Here is a 20,001-nt window from a genome sequence, read left to right as displayed (position 1 = left end):
AGTACAGGTGATATACATGTAGTGATATTATACAGTACAGGTGATATACAGGTAGTGATATTATGCAGGTAATGTACAGGTAGTGATATTATACAGTACAGGTGATATACAGGTAGTGATATTATACAGTACAGGTGATATACAGGTAGTGATATTATACAGTACAGGTGATATACAGGTAGTGATATTATACAGTACAGGTAATGTACAGGTAGTGATATTATACAGTACAGGTAATATACTGGTAGTGATATTATACAGTACAGGTGATATACAGGTAGTGATATTATACAGTACAGGTAATGTACAGGTAGTGATATTATACAGTACAGGTAATATACAGGTAGTGATATTATACAGTAGAGGTAATGTACAGGTAGTGATATTATACAGTACAGGTAATGTACAGGTAGTGATATTGTACAGTACAGGTAATGTACAGGTAGTAATATTATACAGTAGAGGTAATGTACAGGTAGTGATATTATACAGTACAGGTAATGTACAGGTAGTGATATTATACAGTACAGGTAATGTACAGTTAGTGATATTATACAGTACAGGTAATATACAGGTAGTGATATTGTACAGTACAGGTAATGTACAGGTAGTGATATTTTACAGTACAGGTAATGTACAGGTAGTGATATTGTACAGTACAGGTAATTTACAGGTAGTGATATTGTACAGTACAGGTAATTTACAGGTAGTGATATTATACAGTACAGTTAATGTACAGGTAGTGATATTATACAGTACAGGTGATATACAGGTATTGATATTATACAGTACAAGTAATGTACAGGTAGTGATATTGTACAGTACAGGTAATGTACAGGTAGTGATATTGTACAGTACAAGTAATGTACAGGTAGTGATATTATACAGTACAGGTAATGTACAGGTAGTGATATTGTACAGTACAGGTAATTTACAGGTAGTGATATTGTACAGTACAGGTAATGTACAGGTAGTGATATTATACAGTACAGGTAATGTACAGGTAGTGATATTATACAGGTAATGTACAGGTAGTGATATTATACAGTACAGGTAATATACAGGTAGTGATATTATACAGTACAGGTAATGTACAGGTAGTGATATTATACAGTACAGGTAATGTACAGGTAGTGATATTGTACAGTACAGTTAATGTACAGGTAGTGATATTGTACAGTACAGGTGATATACAGGTAGTGATATTATACAGTACAGGTAATATACAGGTAGTGATATTATACAGTACAGGTAATGTACAGGTAGTGATATTGTACAGTACAGGTAATGTACAGGTAGTGATATTGTACAGTACAGGTGATATACAGGTAGTGATATTATACAGTACAGGTAATGTACAGGTAGTGATATTGTACACTACAAGTGATATACAAGTAGTGATATTACAACACAGCTAATATACAGACAGTGATATTATACAGTTCAAGTATTATATAGGATATAAGGAGAATAATATAAGGAGAGAGCAGGGAGAATCATGCAGATCTTACCGCTGCCACCAATTCGTCAAGGAGAACAGCACTCCACCGCCTCCAATCGTCAGGACAATTATGCAATTGACTGACAAGTGATGGACGAGGTCGTGGCTGCTTTCACTACTCGGCTAGTTATTGGGCAACTCATAATATACGCACAACAATTCTTCCAACTCATGGAATATGTATATACTATGAGTTGCCCAATAACTAGCCGAGCCATATTTAAGTCACATGCTGTCCATTTCCTTGTGATCCTCCTTGAGATGGTTCTACTCCTTCATTGGAGTCAAGCTGTGTTTAATTAACCTGATAGGACTTGATTTGGAAAGGCGCACACCTGTCTATATAAGACCTCACAGCTCACAGTGCATGTCAGACCAAATGAGAATCATGAGCTCAAAGGAACTGTCCAAGGAGCTCAGAGACAGAATTGTGGCAAGGCACAGATCTGGCCAAGGTTACAAAAGAATTTGTGCATTACTCAAGGTTCCTAAGAGCACAGTGGCCTCCATAATCCTTAAATGGAAGAAGTTTAGGACCACCAGAAGTCTTCCTAGACCTGGCCATCCAGCCAAACTGAGCAATCGTGGGAGAAGAGCCTTGGTGAGAGAGGTAAAGAAGAACCCCAAGATCACTGTGGCGGAGCTCCAGAGATGCAGTAGGCAGATGGGAGAAAGTTCCACAATGTCAACTATCACTGCAGCCCTCCACCAGTCGTTCCTTTATGGCAGAGTGGCTCGACGGAAGCCTCTCCTCAGTGCAAGACATATGAAAGCCCACATAGAGTTTGCTCAAAAACACATGAAGGACTCCCAGACTATGAGACATAAGATTTTCTGGTCTGATGAGATGAAGATAGAACTTTTTGATGATTATTCTAAGCGGTATGTGTGGAGAAAACCAAGCACTGCTCATCACCTGCCCAATACAATCCCAACAGTGAAACATGGTGGTGGCAGCATCATGCAATGGGGGTGTTTTTCAGCTGCTGGGACAGAACAACTGGTTGCAATTGAAGGAAACATGAATGCGGCCAAGTACAGAGATATCCTGGATGAAAACCTCTTCCAGAGTGCTCTGGACCTCAGACTTGGCCGAAGGTTCACCTTCCAACAAAACAATGACCCTAAGCACAGAGCTAAAATAACAAAGGAGTGGCTTCAGGACAACTCTGTGACCATTCTTGACTGGCCCAGCCAGAGCCCTGACCTAAACCCAAATGAGCATCTCTGGAGAGACCTGAAAATGTCCACTAACGTTCACCATCTAACCTGACGGAACTGGAGAGGATCTGCAAGGAAGAATGGCAGAGGATCCCCAAATCCAGGTGTGAAAAACTTGTTGCATCATTCCCAAGAAGCTAATGGCTGTACTAACTCAAAAGGGGCTTCTACTCAATACTGAGCAAAGGGTCTGAATACTTATGACCATGTGATATTTCAGTTTTTCTTTTTTAATAAATTTGCAAAAATTTCTACATTTCTGTTTTTTTTTCAGTCAAGATGGGGTGCAGAGGGTACTTTAATGAGAAAAAAAAGAATTTACCAAATGGCTGCAATCAAACAAAGAGTGAAAAATTTAGAGGTCTGAATACTTTCCGTACCCACTGTACACAAATATACACACATATACACATATATATATACCCCAGCACGGTTACTTACAACTCCATAATAACAAAATGAACTAGCTGCCACCGCTAAATCATGTATACAGGCTTATTGGATACCAGTTAGAGGTAGCGTATGGCTTCAGGGGTGCGATTTATAGAGCAAGAGGGGCGAAGCTATTACATTTTATAGATTTAATCCAAAAAGTAAGAAGTGTTTATAAAAGTATACAAAGATGTTAGAAAATGGACATAACATTATAGTCTAAACAATAACATAAATAAAAAGGATAAACAGAAGAAATGTACTAAACCTGATATCAAACGGCTGGCTCTGACTCTTATAAATTTTTTATGTTTTTGGGCGCTAACTTTACAGAACCACAGTGCACAGTATCTCCCAAGACTGACACTGATCATATTTCAGTATTTTCTTTTTTAACACAAGTCATGCCCCTCCGGTGACTCAACAGGGCGGGTCAGGGATGTGGCTAGTTCTTTTAGAGAATTATGGGATCCCCAACTTCTACGATATCTTCGCCCCTGGAGGTCCCAGGTGAGAGATATTACTGTCATAACAAAATGAACAAGCTGCCACTACCAATCGTGTTCAGGACAATTGGACACCTGTTACAGGTCGTATATGGCTTCAGGGGTATGGTTTAGGAATAGGAACGATAGTAATCATGGCATGGATAGCATCATCCATCCAACCAGTGACATAAGACAATGCACGGTCCCTGCGAGGGTTCTGTGTAGGGTTTTGAGGATCGAATTATACCTGGGACATTACTTTACGTGTATCAGTTACACCCCTCAGCTCTTGTTTTTCTGTCCTATCTATTGTTAGCAATCATAGCTACGGATGGATGCAAGCCACATCAGCGAATAAGGTATCATGGATCCCCACATGCAGATGACCTTACGACTCAGTGCAGGCAATTATGAGAGATGACTGGAGATCATTGAGCAATGCCAAGTCGCTGTAGCATGAGAGCAACAAGCTGAGAGGGAGCAACAGCTAGACCATCCCCCAACACTAAGAGTCCCGCAAGCCTCCTACAGCCAAGCCCCATGCCAAGGACTTCCCTGTATTGGAGCAGGATGTGGATGTTGACAATTTCCTTGCAGCCTTTGAGATGCTCTGCAGGCATTACTAGAACCCACCTGCACAATGGGTGAGGTACTTATGGTAACTCCAGGACTGAGAGGTACAGGCCTTAAGGTATTCTTAGCTCTACCTAACTAGTAGGGATGGGACTATGAGGCCATCAAAATGGCCCTAATGAAGGAGTTTTACCTCACTCCCCACATGTACTGGCGGAATGTCCGCAAAATCCAACGTGGCCCTCGGGAGACCTACAGTGCCCTCAACAACCATCATAGGGTTGCCATGGAGCAGTGGACGAGCAGCATTTCTGCCACCAATGTGGAGGCCATAAAAGATTTGTTCCTAATGGAGCAGTTCCTGAATATCTGCCCACCAGACGAGCGACATACATCTGTGACCAAGTCTCCTGGTACTTACCTAAACGCAACCTCCGATCCTCACAAGATCTTCTTCTCTACTCCCCTTTTACCTCCTCTTCCCACAATCGCATACAAGATTTCTCCCATGCATCCTCATTACTCTGGTACTCTCTACCCCAACATATCAGACTCTCGCCTACCATGGAAACCTTCAAAAGGAACCTGAAGACCCACCTCTTCTGACAAGCTTACAACCGGCAGTGACCCTCGATCCACCATACCGCTGCACGACCAGCTCTACCCTCACCTACTGTATCCTCACCTATCCCTTGTAGATTGTGAGCCCTCGTGGGCAGGGTCCTCGCTCCTCCTGTACCAGTCGCCAACTTATATTGTTCATGATTACTGTAATTGTTTGTGTTAGGTATATCACTTTCACATGTAAAGCGCCATGGAATAAATGGCGCAATAATAATAATAATGTGGATATCAATGTTGTACATGATGTGTTTCATTGTACTGGAGAACTCAGCCATGTCACACTGTGGGGTGATATTGTTGAGGATCCCCTAAAAGAAGTGGGAGTCATTGCTAAGGGTGGTGGAGACAGGCACGGGGATCACGAAACAGGTGGTCCCATGCAGCTGACCAGTGTCATGACGGAAGAACACATAGCCGGTGGTAGCTGACCCATGATTAGCGCTGCCCCTGAGGTATTAGGAGAGGATGGGGACAGGCATGTGGACAAGAAGGAAGGTCGTCACATTCAGCCCAGGGTCACGACGGACTGTGTCGTGGTTGGTGGTAGCTGCCCCATGATTAGCACGACTCTTGAGGTATTAGGAGGTGATGAGAAAGTGGCACCCACAGCCTGTGAGAGTTATAGGAAAGTGATACCCTAGAGCCTGTTAGTGTGGTGGGAAAGTGGTACCCACAGCCTTTCAGGATGGTGGAAAAGTGTCATCCACAGCCTGTCACACTGATGGGAAAGTGCTGTTATTCCCCGTGGAGACAAACTTCATAGCCACTGTCACCGGCAGTCAGACTTCCCAGAACACTACTATTGCAACGTCTTCTGGACACTCATCATCTGGCGGGATATCAGGACCAGTTACTGACCCAGAGCATCACAGAGGGTTCCAGTGCGGTTGGAGCCTTAACGCCGCTTCTGGCTACCTCTAGTCAGGCGTTCCAGGTGTCACTTCATGCAGATGCCAGTCTAGAGGCATTGAGGGGCCTCACAGAGAAGCCTACCTCCCAAGTCCAAGAAGGGAGGGCATTATGGGATCCAGGGATAAGAGAAACAATCTGTAAATCTACCATGCCATCTCTAAAAGGAGGAGGTGTCATAGATGTAATTGTAAAATCTATAAAGCCATCTCCTAGTTCTCATGGTGAAAATTGAGTGCTTCCCTCCACTATGATCTGTGCCATTTATGTGACACAGGTTTAGTACTTTTCTTTTACCTTTTACCTATTTTATGTTATTGTATATATTGTATTGATTTGTCTATTTTGTAACATCTTTGTATATTTTTATAAACACTGCCTACTTTTGGATTAAATATATAAAATTTAATAGCTTAGTTCATATTGCTTTTAAACCGCATCCCTAAAGCAATTATGCTACCTGTATCGGGTGTCCAATCGGCCTGTATAAAAAATTGTTGGTGGCAGCTAGTTCCTTTTGTTATCGTGGAGTTTGGCAGTAACCATACCGGGGTGCGTGTATGGGTATGTATATGTATATACACTGCTTAAAAGAAATAAGGGAAGACTTAAACAACACAATGTAACTCCAAGTCAATCACCCTCCTGTGAAATCCACCTGTTCAGTTATGAAGCGACGCTGATTGTGAATCAATGTCTCCTGCTGTTGTACAAATGCAACCGGTAGAAATGATCGGCAATTAGCATGATACCCCCTATAAAGGAGCGGTTCTGCAGGTAGTGACCACAGACCATTTCTCTGTTCTCATCCTTTTTGGCTGTTGTTTTGGTCACTTTTGTAGTTTGCCATTGCTCTCACCCCCTAGAGCTACAGTAGCATGAGGCGGTGTCTACAGTACAACCCACAGAAGTTGCTCAGGTAGTGCAGTTCATCCAAGATGGCATATCAATGAGAGCTGTGGCAAGAAGGGTAGCTGTGTCTGTCAGCACAGTGTCCAGAACATGAAGAAGATACCAGGAGACAGGCCAGTACACCAGGAGACGTGGAGGGGGCCGTAGGAGGGTAACAATCCAGCAGCAGGACCGCTACCTCCTCCTCTGTGCAAGGAGGAACAGGAGGAACAGTGCCAGAGCCCTGGAAAATGACCACCAGCAGGCCACTAACATCAATGTGTCTGCTCAAACTGTCAGAAAATGACTCCATGAGGGTGGTATCAGTGCCCGACGTCCATAAGTGGGTGTTGGGCTTGCACCGTGCAGGGCGATTGGCATTTGAAGGAGAACACCAACATTGGCAGAATCGACAGTGGCGCCCTGTGCTCTTCACAGAGGAAAGCAGGTTCACACTGAGCACATGTGACAGACGTGACAGAGTCTGGAGACGCCGTGGAGAGCTATCTGCTGCCTGCAACATCCTTCAGCATGACCGGTTTGGCAGTGGGTCAGTAATGGTGTGGGGTGGCATTTCTTTGGAGGGCCGCACAGCCCTCCATGTGCTCGCCAGAGGTAGCCTGACTGCCATTAGGTACCGAGATGAGCTCCTCAGACCCCTTGTGAGACCATATGCTGGTGCGGTTGGCCCTGGGTTCCTCCTAATGCAGGACAATGCCAGACCTCATGTGGCTGGAGTGTGTCAGCAGTTCCTGCAAGATGAAGGCATTGATGCTAGGGACTGGTCTGCAGCTTTTGTTTTGGCCAAAAAGATTTTTTAAGCCGCCACCACCATGACAAGGAGACTCTTTTGGCTGAGCCCTACTCTACTCTATTAAACATTTGTTAAAATATCCAATACTCTTTTTAGGTATATTTTTATTTACTTTTATTTATTTTTTTAAAATGACCAATAATATCACATACAAGGGACAAATACCGTCACACCATGGCCGGACCACATATTACCGCCACATAGTGACCAAATAATACCACATACAAGGAACAAATACCACAACACCATGACCAGACCACATATTACCGCCACATAGTGATCGAATAATACCAAATGCAAGGAACAAATACCGCCACACCATAACCAGACCACATATTACCACCACATAGTGACCGAATAATACCACATACAAGAGACAAATACCGTCAACCATGACCAGATCACATATTATCACCACATAGTGACCGAATAATACCACATACAAGGGACAAATACCACCACACCCATCTGTCTCATTCCTAGCCCTTTGTGTCTCATTACTGGCCCCAGCCATATACTCCCCCATCCTGGCCCCATATGTTCTCCCATCCTGCCCCCATGTCTCCATTCTGCCCCATATGTTTTCCCATCCTGCCCCATATGACGGCTCCATTCTGCTCCATCTGACGTCTCCATCCTGTCCCATGATCCTCCCACACCTGTCTCCATTCTGTCCCATAATCCTGCCCCATTTGTCTCCATCCTACCCCATCTGTCTCCATCCTGCCCCACGTGTCCCATGATCATGTCCCATGTGTACCATGATCCTGCCCATCTGTCTCCATCCTGCCCCATGCTCAGGGCCGGCTCCAGGTTTTTCTGGGCCCCGGGCGAAAGAGTCTCAGTGGGCCCCTTTAACACATACTACGATTCATGATGTACCTCTTCACTGTGCAAGCAGGGCTGTGGAGTCGGTAAGACAAACCTCCGACTCCTCAATTTCCATGACACCGACTGCGACTCCGACTCCACAACTCCGCCTCCCTCATACACGGCGCATGTTTATGTGATAAATTTACTATAGCACAGATTAAGCTCAGCTAAAAGTCTAGACCCTTAGATCAGGAATAGGACAGACATTTATAGGACATTTCATAATTATCCCAAATTCTTATGGGAAAATATTCACAGGAGGCAGGGTCCTTCAGGAATCCGGTGCTCCAGCAGCGGGGAGTTGCGGTGGAGCAGGTTTGCAGGGCCCTCAGTTCACTCCCTCAGGAACCTGGCGGCTGCAGCAGAAGAGATGGCTGGGGCCCGATGCCAGGCTGGGGGCCTGGGCCTGGCTGAGGCCCAGTGCATGGATGGGGGCCTGGCTGAGGCCCGGTGCTTGACTGGGGGCCGGGCCCTGGGCCTGGCTGAGGGCCGGGGCCAGTGTTTGGAGATAGGGGCCTGCCTGCCTGAGGGCAGGGACCGGGGCCTGGCTGTGTGCCGCCGAGGCCTGCCTGGGGACCGGTGGTGGTGGCGGCGGCGGCAACAGCAAAGGAGGAGGAGGTGAGGTGTTGCGGGTAACTGGCTGGGGGCCGCGGGTGTCTGGCTGGGGTTAGACTGGATGCGGGCAGTGTCTGATTGCGGGCCGGGGCGGTGAGCGGCGCAGGTTTCCGGTGTGTGCGGCCATCTTCCTGAAGCTGTGGTCTACAGGAAAATGACCGCACAAGCTACAAGTCAGCGCATGCGCCGTCTCGGGCGGCCATTTTCCTGTGGATCACAGCTTCAGGAAGATGGCCGCACACACCGGAAACCCAGTCCAACTGCGCTGGCCCCCAGCCAGACACCCGCAGCATCTCACCTCCTCCTCCTTTGCTGCTGCCGCTGCCACCTTATTGGAGGGAGATCCTGCTCCACCACCACCGCAGGTATGCAACGTTCGGACCATAAGACGCACCCCCCATTTTCCTCCCAAATTTTGGGGGAAAAAAGTGCGTCTTATGGTCCGAAAAATGCGGTATATATTTTAGGAGTCGATCCATTGTATGCCAACTCTGACTCCGCCAAAATGGACATCGACTCCGACTCCACAGACCCGAAGTGCAAGCTTCCCAACATGCAGCCCTGTGCATGCAGCATCAATGAAATGCAACATCACCCCCTTACATATGCAAGACCCCAACATGCAACATTAACCCCTTCCCTGTGCAATACCCCCAACCGGCAGCACATGCATGCATCATCCCTTCCCTGTGCAATACCCCCAACATCACCCACTTACTTATGCAAGCCCCCAACATGCAACATCACTCCCCTATGCAATCCTCCACAACATGCAGTGACATGCATGCATCACCCCCTGCACCGTGCAAGCCCCCCAACATGCAGCCCTGTGCATGAAGTATCAGCACATTCCATGTGCAAGACCAATGACATACAATCACCCCCCTTCCCTGTGAAAGGCCCCAGAACATGCAGCACATGCATGCATCACTACCTTCCCTGTGCAAGACCCCCAACATCACCCACTTACTTATGCAAGGCCCCAACATGCAATATTAACCAGGGCTCTGGAGTGGGTAAGCCAAACCTCCGACTCCAACTCCTGAATTTCCACGACTCCGACTCCCTCATACATGGCGCATGTTTAAGTGATAAATTTAAGGTAGGACACATTTTTCTCAGCTAAAAGTCTAGACCCTTAGATCAGGAATAGGACAGACATTTATAGGACATTTCATAACTTTCCCAAATTCTTATCAAAAAATATTCTCCACAAACTGCATTGAACGACTGCACCCAATTTATTCTATATTTTAGGAGTTGGAGTCGGTCCATTTTATACCAACTCCACCAAAATGGGCTCCGACTTCGACTCCACGGCCCTGGTATTAACCCAATCCCTGTGCAAGCCCCCACAACATGCTGCACATGAATGCATCACCCCTTCCCTGTGCAAGACCCCCAACATCACCCCCTTACTAATGCAAGCCCCCACATTTTGCCGAACTGTGCATGCAACTTCTGCACATTCCCTGTGCAAGACAAACTACATGCAACCCCCTATGTAACCTAATCCACTTTTTTGAGCCCCAAAACACAGTATCAGACCACTCACACTTAGACGTATATGTAAAAAACTAAAATACATAATTGCTGTCTCCACACTGAATCATTATGCAGCTCCTCAGCCCTCTCAGGATCTGTAGTGAAGTGTCACCTCCTCTCCGGCAGCCTCAGCAGCGTCACGCTGCTTCCGGATATCGGGTCCACACTGAACTGGAGGAGGCCCCTTCCCTTCCAATCACATTATCTCCTCCCAGGAGCAACTCCATTGTAGGTGCTACCCATTCTGATACCAGGAAGCAGCATTGTCCCAGATGGCCAGTGGGCCCCCCAGTTTGTCCAGGGCCCCGGGTGTGCCGGGTGGTGACACCGGCCTTGCCCATGCTTCTGCCTCATCTGTCTCTATCCTGCCCCATGATCCTGCCCCATCTGTCTCCATCCTGCACCATCTGTCCCATGATCCTGCCCCATGATCCTGCCTCATGATCCTGCCCCATCTGTCTCCATCCTGCACCATCTGTCCCATGATCCTGCCCCATGATCCTGCCTCATGATCCTGCCCCATCTGTCTCCATCCTGCACCATCTGTCCCATGATCCTGCCCCATGATCCTGCCTCATGATCCTGCCCCATCTGTCTCCATCCTGCACCATCTGTCCCATGATCCTGCCCCATGATCCTGCCTCATGATCCGATCCCATCTTTCTCCATCCTGCCCCATGATCCAGTCCCATGATCCTGCCCTATCTGCGGACTCGCTGGAACATGACAGGCTTCATGCATGTGAATAGATTTTAATTGAACCCACGTTCTGTTACTGCATCAGGGCCCGGTGCAGAGGGGATCCCGGACCTCTGCCCTCCAGGCTCCATATGCCAGTAAGGGCAGTAATGCCCTGATGGAAGGCCTGCATGTCACAGTGGGTCCACACACACCAGCGTTACAGTTATTATACTATTTGGATAATATTCTGGCACTTATATCACACACGTAACATTCAGGTGAGGATAATATTCTGTACAGTTAATATGCAGCTACTTTTATGATACAGTACGGCTGATATGCAGGTAAGGATATTTTACTAAAGAGGTCTTCCGTTGGCGTATCGCTACTCAGACAACACAGGGTGAGGGTAAAACAGCGCGGTGAGACTTTACTGAACCACAAAGCGGACAATAAACATATAGATCAGTCCCAGCAAATACCCAAGATGGTGCAACATTACACAGTCTCACCCTTTCTTCTCTGCCCACCTGGGATAGAACAGCTGCGACTTTGGAGACTTCTAGGGCCGACTACCTCAACCAGTGGCCCCCCCACTTCTAGTGGGCCCCCCCAGAGAGAAGGTAGTGTCAAGCTTAGGAAGCTAACAGTCCATTGAGGTACAAGGCCAGGAGACTCAAGGGTCCCACCCTGGCCTCTCCGAGAGTTTCCGTGGGTTGCAGGCGACGGGTGGGTCCCTTCTGGCAACCCCAAACAACATATCCATGGGGCCAGGTGACTTCCTTGTTCCAGCCTGGTCTCACCAAAATGTATCCATGGTCTCACTGATGGTTAATGGAGCAGATCCATATCTTTCCAGTCAGGGTCGGTACCCTTAGGCTAGAATCATATAGAATTCAAATCTGTGTCTCTTTGGGTAATGCCATGCAATCCATCTGCTCTCCTGAAGGATGTCTCTCATTCTTCTTGTAAAGTCGTTCTGACTCTCCTTGATTCTCCTCAAGTCTCACTGCTACAAAAACACATGTCCCTTCTGCTTCTCTGGGCTCAGCCCCGTGAATGCCAGAACTGGTCTCACCCTCCTCCCCCAAAGCCAAGCGTGCATTAGTGGAGGTATCTTTGTCAGGTCGACCTCATCACCTGGGTCTACATGTGAGACTCCCTGTGGTGAAGGCTCCGCCGGATCTTCTTTCAACACTTACACAATGTGCCTAGACGATTCTTGGACAATGGTTAGAGGCTTCTGAGATACTAATGAGATTAGTGGAGATCTGGACACTTTACAAGTTACATTAGTGTACATAAAGTGACGAGCAAGCAGAACATTAATAAAACACAGCCAGCAATCTCTAATAAAAACACAATAAGGTATTTCTCTTGGATTAACAAATCTAATCGTCGGGCTAATTAAGATTATAGGCTCTATCGTCACAGTAAGTATTGATTTATCAGAAAAGAAGCAGCAAAGAAAATAGGAATATATCAGTATTTATTAAATAATCTAAAATAATCTGAAATGTAGCTGATTGCGTTCTCTTTACGACTAATGTTAGTTGCAGCCATTGAAGTTTAGGATTAGGGTCAGGGATGAGGTCGGGCTCCAGCAGTATTCAGGGTTAGATTTAGGATTACAGTCAATAATGCAGCAGGAATCACTAGGTCACTATTACCTTGTTTTGGATCAGAGCTCGGGTTAGAGAACCGTTAAGTCCACAGTTCAGAGATGGGTTAGTGGTAAAATCAGAGGCTAAGGCCACGGCCCCACTATCAGTATCAGGCCACGGCCCCACTATCGGTATTCGGTCAGTATTCGATCAGTATTTTTCCTCAGGAGTGGGAGCCAAAACCAGGAGATGGCACAATCAGAGAAAAGGTCTAATAGAAACAAGTCACCAATTCTGCATTTATCACCCACTCCTGGTTTTGGCTCCCTCTCCTGAGAAAAAATACTGATCGAATACTGACCAAATACTGACATTGGGGCCGTGGCTTTAGGTTGAAGATTTGGGACAGGACTAGAGCAATTACTATGGCCATCATATACTACAGGCTACTTTTTGAGGGTTTGAGATCCCCAGCTTATGTTCTTTCCATTACTTGCAGAAATCATCATCCCCACCACATAATGAGGTTACTCTTTCCTTAGGTCACTTTATCCCACCATGTTTGCTGAGTTTCTCTTTAAACTTTTCACCTCTACGTCTATTGAGGAAAGCAGCGGAGACTTACGGAGGTTCGTAATTACAGACTAGTAGATGGATATTCGAGTCATCAAATCCTTCAACTTTTTCACAAAATTTCTCTCCACAACCGACACGCTCCGTGTGAGCCCAGACCATCTACGACATAAAGGAAAGGCATGAAGGCAGGTTAGGAAGATCTATAATAATCTAGTCTTTATTCTGCTCATGAACACAAAACATTGAGAGGACACGAAAATGCCGAGTGTCTGTGAAGCCTTCAATGTCTGAACTGATTCTACTCCTCCGGCTTCAGGGCTGGGACGGTGCTATCCACAGATGCCGGTGAGGAGCGCCATGCCTTCAGCATTAACGGGAACCTATCACGTCCTAGTTACAGTCATCACTGCCCCCATTGATCTGTTAGTGATGTAATGTGAAGTATAATGATGCTATAACCTACTCGTATTCAGTCATAGAGGTGTGACCCTCAGATTCAGTCATAGGGGTGTGATCCTCAGATTCAGTGATAGGGTGTGATTATCAGATTCAGTCATAGGGGTGTGATTATCAGATTCAGTCATAGGGGTGTGATCCTCAGATTCAGTCATAGGGGTGTGATTATCAGATTCAGTCATAGGGGTGTGATCCTCAGATTCAGTCATAGGGGTGTGATCCTCAGATTCAGTCATAGGGGTGTGATCCTCAAATTCAGTCATAGGGGTGTGATTATCAGATTCAGTCATAGGGGTGTGATCCTCAGATTCAGTCATAGGGGAGTGATTATCAGATTCAGTCATAGGGGTGTGATTCTCAGATTCAGTCATAGGGGTGTGGTTATCAGATTCAGTCATAGGGGTGTGATCCTCAGATTCAGTCATAGGGGTGTGATCCTCAGATTCAGTCATAGGGGTGTGATCCTCAGATTCAGTCATAGGGGTGTGATCCTCAGATTCAGTCATAGGGGTGTGATCCTCAAATTCAGTCATAGGGGTGTGATTATCAGATTCAGTCATAGGGGTGTGATCCTCAGATTCAGTCATAGGGGAGTGATTATCAGATTCAGTCATAGGGGTGTGATTATCAGATTCAGTCATAGGGGTGTGATCATCAGATTCAGTCATAGGGGTGTGATCCTCAGACTCAGTCATAGGGGTGTGATCCTCAGATTCAGTCATAGGGGTGTGATTATCAGATTCAGTCATAGGGGTGTGATCCTCAGATTCAGTCATAGGGGTGTGACCCTCAGATTCAGTCATAGGGGTGTGATCCTCAGATTCAGTCATAGGGGTGTGATCCTCAGATTCAGTGATAGGGGTGTGATCCTCAGATTCAGTCATAGGGGTGTGATCCTCAGATTCAGTCATAGGGGTGTGATCCACAGATTCAGTCATAGGGGTGTGATCCTCAGATTCAGTGATAGGGGTGTGATCCTCAGATTCAGTCATAGGGGTGTGACCCTCAGATTCAGTGATAGGGGTGTCATCCTCAGATTCAGTCATAGGGGTGTGATCCTCAGATTCAGTCATAGGGGTGTGATTATCAGATTCAGTCATAGGGGTGTGATCCTCAGATTCAGTCATAGGGGTGTGATCCACAGATTCAGTCATAGGGGTGTGATCCTCAGATTCAGTCATATGGGTCCGATCCTCAGATTCAGTCATATGGGTCCGATCCTCAGATTCAGTCATAGGGGTGTGATCCTCAGATTCAGTGATAGGGGTGTGATCCTCAGATTCAGTCATAGGGGTGTGATTATCAGATTCAGTCATAGGGGTGTGATCCTCAGATTCAGTCATAGGGGTGTGATCCTCAGATTCAGTCATAGGGGTGTGATTATCAGATTCAGTCATAGGGGTGTGATCCTCAGATTCAGTCATAGGGGTGTGATACTCAGATTCAGTCATAGGGGAGAGATTCTCAGATTCAGTCATAGGGGTGTGATCCTCAGATTCAGTCATATGGGTCCGATCCTCAGATTCAGTCATATGGGTCCGATCCTCAGATTCAGTCATAGGGGTGTGATCCTCAGATTCAGTCATAGGGGTGTGATTATCAGATTCAGTCATAGGGGTGTGATCCTCAGATTCAGTCATAGGGGTGTGATCCTCAGATTCAGTCATAGGGGTGTGATTCTCAGATTCAGTCATAGGGGTGTGATCCTCAGATTCAGTCATAGGGGTGTGATCCTCAGATTCAGTCATAGGGGTGTGATTATCAGATTCAGTCATAGGGGTGTGATCCTCAGATTCAGTCATAGGGGTGTGATCCTCAGATTCAGTCATAGGGGAGAGATTCTCAGATTCAGTCATAGGGGTGTGATCCTCAGATTCAGTCATAGGGGTGTGATCCTCAGATTCAGTCATAGGGGTGTGATCCTCAGATTCAGTCATAGGGGTGTGATCCTCAGATTCAGTCATAGGGGTGTGATCCTCAGATTCAGTCATAGGGGTGTGATCCTCAGATTCAGTCATAGGGGTGTGATCCTCAGATTCAGTCATAGGGGTGTGATTATCAGATTCAGTCATAGGGGTGTGATCCTCAGATTCAGTCATAGGGGAGTGATTATCAGATTCAGTCATAGGGGTGTGATTATCAGATTCAGTCATAGGGGTGTGATCATCAGATTCAGTCATAGGGGTGTGATCCTCAGACTCAGTCATAGGAGTGTGATTATCAGATTCAGTCATAGGGGTCTGATCCTCAGATTCAGTCATAGGGGTGTGATTATCGGATTCAGTCATAGGGGTGTGATCATCAGATTCAGTCATAGGGGTGTGATCCTCAGATTCAGTCATAGGGGTGTGATCCTCAGATTCAGTCATAGGGGTGTGATCCTCAGATTCAGTCATAGGGTGTGATCCTCAGATTCAGTCATAGGGGTGTGATTATCAGATTCAGTCATAGGGGTGTGATCCTCAGATTCAGTCATAGGGGTGTGATCCTCAGATTCAGTCATAGGGGTGTGATCCTCAGATTCAGTCATAGGGGAGAGATTCTCAGATTCAGTCATAGAGGTGTGATCCTCAGATTCAGTCATAGGGGTGTGATCCTCAGATTCAGTGATAGGGGTGTGATCCTCAGATTCAGTCATAGGGGTGTGATCCTCAGATTCAGTGATAGGGGTGTGATCCTCAGATTCAGTCATAGGGGTGTGATCCTCAGATTCAGTCATAGGGGTGTGATCCACAGATTCAGTCATAGGGGTGTGATCCTCAGATTCAGTGATAGGGGTGTGATCCTCAGATTCAGTCATAGGGGTGTGACCCTCAGATTCAGTGATAGGGGTGTCATCCTCAGATTCAGTCATAGGGGTGTGATCCTCAGATTCAGTCATAGGGGTGTGATTATCAGATTCAGTCATAGGGGTGTGATCCTCAGATTCAGTCATAGGGGTGTGATCCACAGATTCAGTCATAGGGGTGTGATCCTCAGATTCAGTCATATGGGTCCGATCCTCAGATTCAGTCATATGGGTCCGATCCTCAGATTCAGTCATAGGGGTGTGATCCTCAGATTCAGTGATAGGGGTGTGATCCTCAGATTCAGTCATAGGGGTGTGATTATCAGATTCAGTCATAGGGGTGTGATCCTCAGATTCAGTCATAGGGGTGTGATCCTCAGATTCAGTCATAGGGGTGTGATTCTCAGATTCAGTCATAGGGGTGTGATCCTCAGATTCAGTCATAGGGGTGTGATCCTCAGATTCAGTCATAGGGGTGTGATTATCAGATTCAGTCATAGGGGTGTGATCCTCAGATTCAGTCATAGGGGTGTGATCCTCAGATTCAGTCATAGGGGAGAGATTCTCAGATTCAGTCATAGGGGTGTGATCCTCAGATTCAGTCATAGGGGTGTGATCCTCAGATTCAGTCATAGGGGTTTGATCCTCAGATTCAGTCATAGGGGTGTGATCCTCAGATTCAGTCATAGGGGTTTGATCCTCAGATTCAGTCATAGGGGTGTGATTCTCAGATTCAGTCATAGGGGTGTGATCCTCAGATTCAGTCATAGGGGTGTGATCCTCAGATTCAGTCATAGGGGTGTGATCCTCAGATTCAGTCATAGGGGTGTGATCCTCAGATTCAGTCATAGGGGTGTGATTATCAGATTCAGTCATAGGGGTGTGATCCTCAGATTCAGTCATAGGGGTGTGATTATCGGATTCAGTCATAGGGGTGTGATCATCAGATTCAGTCATAGGGGTGTGATCCTCAGATTCAGTCATAGGGGTGTGATCCTCAGATTCAGTCATAGGGGTGTGATCCTCAGATTCAGTCATAGGGGTGTGATCCTCAGATTCAGTCATAGGGGTGTGATCCTCAGATTCAGTCATAGGGGTGTGATCCTCAGATTCAGTCATAGGGGTGTGATTATCAGATTCAGTCATAGGGGTGTGATCCTCAGATTCAGTCATAGGGGTGTGATCCTCAGATTCAGTCATAGGGGTGTGATCCTCAGATTCACTCATAGGGGAGAGATTCTCAGATTCAGTCATAGAGGTGTGACCCTCAGATTCAGTCATAGGGGTGTGATCCTCAGATTCAGTCATAGGGGTGTGATCCTCAGATTCAGTGATAGGGGTGTGATCCTCAGATTCAGTCATAGGGGTGTGATCCTCAGATTCAGTCATAGGGGTGTGATCCACAGATTCAGTCATAGGGGTGTGATCCTCAGATTCAGTGATAGGGGTGTGATCCTCAGATTCAGTCATAGGGGTGTGACCCTCAGATTCAGTGATAGGGGTGTGATCCTCAGATTCAGTCATAGGGGTGTGATCCTCAGATTCAGTCATAGGGGTGTGATTATCAGATTCAGTCATAGGGGTGTGATCCTCAGATTCAGTCATAGGGGTGTGATCCACAGATTCAGTCATAGGGGTGTGATCCTCAGATTCAGTCATATGGGTCCGATCCTCAGATTCAGTCATATGGGTCCGATCCTCAGATTCAGTCATAGGGGTGTGATCCTCAGATTCAGTGATAGGGGTGTGATCCTCAGATTCAGTCATAGGGGTGTGATTATCAGATTCAGTCATAGGGGTGTGATCCTCAGATTCAGTCATAGGGGTGTGATCCTCAGATTCAGTCATAGGGGTGTGATTCTCAGATTCAGTCATAGGGGTGTGATCCTCAGATTCAGTCATAGGGGTGTGATCCTCAGATTCAGTCATAGGGGTGTGATTATCAGATTCAGTCATAGGGGTGTGATCCTCAGATTCAGTCATAGGGGTGTGATCCTCAGATTCAGTCATAGGGGAGAGATTCTCAGATTCAGTCATAGGGGTGTGATCCTCAGATTCAGTCATAGGGGTGTGATCCTCAGATTCAGTCATAGGGGTGTGATCCTCAGATTCAGTCATAGGGGTGTGATCCTCAGATTCAGTCATAGGGGTGTGATCCTCAGATTCAGTCATAGGGGTGTGATCCTCAGATTCAGTCATAGGGGTGTGATCCTCAGATTCAGTCATAGGGGTGTGATCCTCAGATTCAGTCATAGGGGTGTGATTATCAGATTCAGTCATAGGGGTGTGATCCTCAGATTCAGTCATAGGGGTGTGATTATCAGATTCAGTCATAGGGGTGTGATCCTCAGACTCAGTCATAGGAGTGTGATTATCAGATTCAGTCATAGGGGTCTGATCCTCAGATTCAGTCATAGGGGTGTGATTATCGGATTCAGTCATAGGGGTGTGATCATCAGATTCAGTCATAGGGGTGTGATCCTCAGATTCAGTCATAGGGGTGTGATCCTCAGATTCAGTCATAGGGGTGTGATCCTCAGATTCAGTCATAGGGGTGTGATCCTCAGATTCAGTCATAGGGGTGTGATTATCAGATTCAGTCATAGGGGTGTGATCCTCAGATTCAGTCATAGGGGTGTGATCCTCAGATTCAGTCATAGGGGTGTGATCCTCAGATTCAGTCATAGGGGAGAGATTCTCAGATTCAGTCATAGGGGTGTGATTATCAGATTCAGTCATAGGGGTGAGATTATCAGATTAAGTCATAGGGGTGTGATCCTCAGATTCAGTCATAGGGGTGTGATTATCGGATTCAGTGATAGGGGTGTGATTATCAGATTCAGTCATAGGGGTGTGATCCTCAGATTCAGTCATAGGGGTGTGATCCTCAGATTCAGTCATAGGGGTGTGATCATCAGATTCAGTCATAGGGGTGTGATCCTCAGATTCAGTCATAGGGGTGTGATCAGATTCAGTCATAGGGGTGTGATTATCAGATCCAGTCATGGGGTGTGAATATCAGGTTCAGTCAAAGGGGTGTGATCCTCAGATTCAGTCATACGGGTGTGATCCTCAGAATCAGTCATAGGGGAGAGATTATCAGATTCAGTCATAGGGGAGAGATTCTCAGATTCAGTCATAGGGGTGTGATTCTCAGATTCAGTCATAGGGGTGTGATCCTCAGATTCAGTCATAGGGGTGTGATTATCAGATTCAGTCATAGGGGTGTGACCCTCAGATTCAGTCATAGGGGTATGACTATCAGAGTCAGTCATAGGGGTGTGATTCTCAGATTCAGTCATAGGGGTGTGATTCTCAGATTCAGTCATAGGGTGTGATTCTCAGATTCAGTCATAGGGGTGTGATTATCAGATTCAGTCATAGGGTGTGATCCTCAGATTCAGTCATAG

General features: G+C 46.3%; 1 protein-coding gene across 1 annotated transcript in view; it reads right to left on the bottom strand.

Annotated features, from left to right (window-relative positions):
• LOC141173496 (uncharacterized) overlaps positions 1-20,001 on the bottom strand; it is a 251,025-nt gene that overhangs the window by 61,186 nt on the left and 169,838 nt on the right. Inside the window, exon 3 of the mRNA XM_073657880.1 lies at positions 13,397-13,506. Coding sequence (XP_073513981.1) covers positions 13,397-13,506 — 110 coding nt within the window. The remainder of the gene's footprint in view (positions 1-13,396; positions 13,507-20,001) is intronic.

The sequence above is a fragment of the Phyllobates terribilis genome, unplaced genomic scaffold (genome assembly GCF_046119375.1).
Source record: "Phyllobates terribilis strain yellow unplaced genomic scaffold, ASM4611937v1 Scaffold_1__5_contigs__length_1240528914, whole genome shotgun sequence".
NCBI lineage: Eukaryota > Metazoa > Chordata > Amphibia > Anura > Dendrobatidae > Phyllobates > Phyllobates terribilis.
The sequence above is the reverse complement of the archived record's forward strand: the minus strand, read 5'-3'. Positions and strand labels throughout refer to the sequence as shown.